At 37.2% G+C, this 2995-nt stretch overlaps 1 protein-coding gene across 2 annotated transcripts; it reads left to right on the top strand.

Annotated features, from left to right (window-relative positions):
• The first annotated feature begins 232 nt into the window (after positions 1-232).
• LOC120276501 lies at positions 233-2552 on the top strand. 2 transcript variants are annotated; one of them, XM_039283257.1, is made up of 6 exons: positions 233-359; positions 429-509; positions 593-683; positions 782-870; positions 1784-1895; positions 2089-2552. In XM_039283257.1, the coding sequence occupies exons 1-6, from the start codon at positions 315-317 to the stop codon at positions 2280-2282; spliced, it is 612 nt and encodes a 203-aa protein (XP_039139191.1). In that variant the 5' UTR covers positions 233-314; the 3' UTR covers positions 2283-2552. The 2 variants fall into 2 exon arrangements, with proteins under 2 accessions (XP_039139191.1, XP_039139190.1); XM_039283256.1 differs by having other exon boundaries at positions 429-527.
• Positions 2553-2995: the final 443 nt, after the last annotated feature.

Below are 2995 nucleotides of genomic sequence, written 5' to 3'. Positions count from 1 at the left end.
TGCCCAGAGAACACCAAGCTGCGACGAAGTGTGGAAATATGCTCACCAACAATTGATTTTAAAATTTGTCTTTCTCAAAAGGAATACTATAAGTAAGAGACTATACGGGATTTAATTTCAAATTTTTTTAAAACTAAACAATTTTTGTAAAGGACTAGGAGCCTATAAGCCAAGAGGGTATATATATATATATATATTTATATATATGCTTTAAAACCAGAGTATTTTGCTAATTTTGATTCCAAGTGAATAATAGACCATACAAGGCAAACGAGAAATATATAGAAGAGGTTCGTTGTGCCATGTGATCGCCAATGGGTGCCTCCGAATCCGTGCTTTCGAAGCGTTCCGATTCGAAGGTGCTTTTCTTTGTCTCGGTTTTTTTACCTTTTATAGAATCCCTAATCCCCCAGTTCCCCTCTATGTAGGTCATCGATGAGATCACCACCATCTCCGAGAGGATCGAGGGCGTCGATCCCATCGTTCAGCGTGTCCAAGCCCTCCGAATCGTTGGCTCTCTTTCTATGGTCCTTTCCCCTTTCTCTAGTGCTCTTCTTGTTGCCCTTCTCATTGTTTGATCTTATGGTTTCAGGCTGAGCCACTGCTGAAAAGCCCCCTTGAATCGGAGACCTCCTTGACTGACATTCTCGTCCGCAAGCCTACCTCTTCGTCCTCGATTCCAGGCAGTCTATTTCTTTTCCCACTATTGGGATTTTTGTTTTAATTGTAGATCGAGTTTTTTGGATTTTTGTGAATGTTTAATACTGAATTATTTTTATAGGGACTTTGAATCCCAAAGTCTTGTTGGAGCTCTTCTCTATGTATAGAGAATGGCAGGAAGAGAAGGCTAAGAGGATTAGTCAGAAACAGGTGGCCTTTTTCCCCCTCAACTCATCAAAATTTATGCTTTTATTGCTCACAGGGCATGGGCTTCTTTTAATTTTTAAAAAGGCAATATTTTTAAATGTCTGTTTTCATGGTCATGCATATCTCAGTGATGGTATTCACCTTCTGCAATAGAGACCCTAACATGACTGAAATACCTTAGTTTTGGTAATTTAGGACAATTTTTCTGTATTTATATTTTAAATTAAAATTTCAATGTGATGTTTACAACTATCTTTGATGTTTATATTGCTGAAACTGAAATCTCATATAGCATCCGTGATGAATTCTTCTTAGAAATATCAGGTTTTTTTTTAGTGTGTCTTATGCTCTGCATGCATTTCAAACCTTTTGTACTAGTATGGGAAATTTTTCCCTTGATGATCATATCACGAGTAATCATCTAATCCGTGTCTCAATCTACTAATGTTGCTTCATTTGTATCTTTTTCTTATACGACTACTATTATATACAACACATTATTGTTTAAAGGCATGTATCTAGTCTATACATGATGCGCTAATTATATTCAAATTCTCTCCTTCTTTCTGTTAAAGCATATAATGAAAATTGGCACAAGCTTCTTGGCAAATGGATTTAGCCAATGCTGTATTTTCAATTTTTACTTTGCACCAGAACCATTCTGTTTGAATATTCTACATCATTGAACCACCTATCATCACAATCATCTTTGAAGACCTGAACTGATTATTCAACTGTCTCTCACTGTTGGAAGGATCTTTATTGGCATAATGCTGTTTGTGGGTGAGGCATTGAGAAAAAGCAAAAGGGTTCATTGATTCAAGATATTCACAGGAACTTATAGAGGAATGCTAACTTATCTGTATTTATTCTCTTTGAAGTAAGTAATAAAGTTTTGACCTATGAGACACTACAGGAGGAGATAGAAAACAAGATAGAAACTGTGGATGCTTTGGCTGTTAAACTTCTTCAGCGGTTCAGTTATTCAGGGTCATCCATGAGAACGACAGCTCACAACCTTGCTGAAGGTAAAGGGCTCATTTTGCTTAATTTCCGTGTGAAGAGACACATTGTTGATATCCAACTGATTTGGTTGCCTTGGTTTTATAGTCACAGTCGTCCTTGTGCTGTTTTCCATTGTTCAGTATATAACTCTTGAGTGTTGTTGCTAGCATTTTGTTACTTCACCTAAGTTTTGGCTAATAATTGTTAGATAAACAGTTCATCCATTGCAAGTTGAGGTTGGTGAACTCAAAGGCAGACTGACAGAGGTGATAAGCAATTGTGATGCCATATGCAAGAGAATTGTTACAGAAGGGCCAGAGTCACTCCGCTCATCTGTGACGCCATTTTCAGTCTGCAGCAACGCACCTACTTCTTGCTCTCTAATTACAAAAACTGAAAGCCATGACTGAAGATGACTACTGTTCTACTTAATTCTTTGTTGACTTTTATTTACACCGTGTTTTGTGTGCTAGCATGTACTCCCATGCTTCCAACATGTGAGCTAGTAGTTGAAGCCATCTAGGCTCCCTGCTGGAGAATCAGCCTTGATTTGGTTTCTCAACACACAAATAAATTTTACAGTCTCAACATGAAAATTAATTTTACAGTGTTTGTTTTCCTCCATTTTGTATAGAACATGTTCTCTGACTAATTTAATTGTTCTAGTTATTTCTGAGTTCTGATGTGTGATCTGGGTTTTTCAGTGGCATGGGATTTCTAGCATTTGGGTGAAATATTTTGTACATTTTACATTAGATTACGGGTGATATGAAAAATCAAAGATAGGCTTCTGCCATTTTTGTTTTTTGTTCTGCTGCTTGTGATGCTTTCTTGTGATGTTCAGTTTTTACTTGTTGCTTTCGCATTAAGCTGGAGGTTCAATTTTTCACAGAACGGAAAAAGTATGGAAAGGCTAAAGTGGATAAGCAAGCCATTGAAATTGACAAAAATAAAAATAAAAATAGAAAAACAAAAGCAACAATGGAACAAGTCAAATGCAGTACTCAAATAGTGCTTGTTACCCACAAGGATTAGTGGATTACTGTAAGGGTTTCACCTTATGCGCTCGGTGGAGGACGGTTCCATGCCGAGGGAGGATGACTGATGAAGTCAAGATAGGTCA

The sequence above is a fragment of the Dioscorea cayenensis genome, chromosome 14, assembly GCF_009730915.1.
Source record: "Dioscorea cayenensis subsp. rotundata cultivar TDr96_F1 chromosome 14, TDr96_F1_v2_PseudoChromosome.rev07_lg8_w22 25.fasta, whole genome shotgun sequence".
In the NCBI taxonomy this organism is placed as follows: domain Eukaryota; kingdom Viridiplantae; phylum Streptophyta; class Magnoliopsida; order Dioscoreales; family Dioscoreaceae; genus Dioscorea; species Dioscorea cayenensis.
This window is presented reverse-complemented; position numbering and strand designations above follow the sequence as displayed.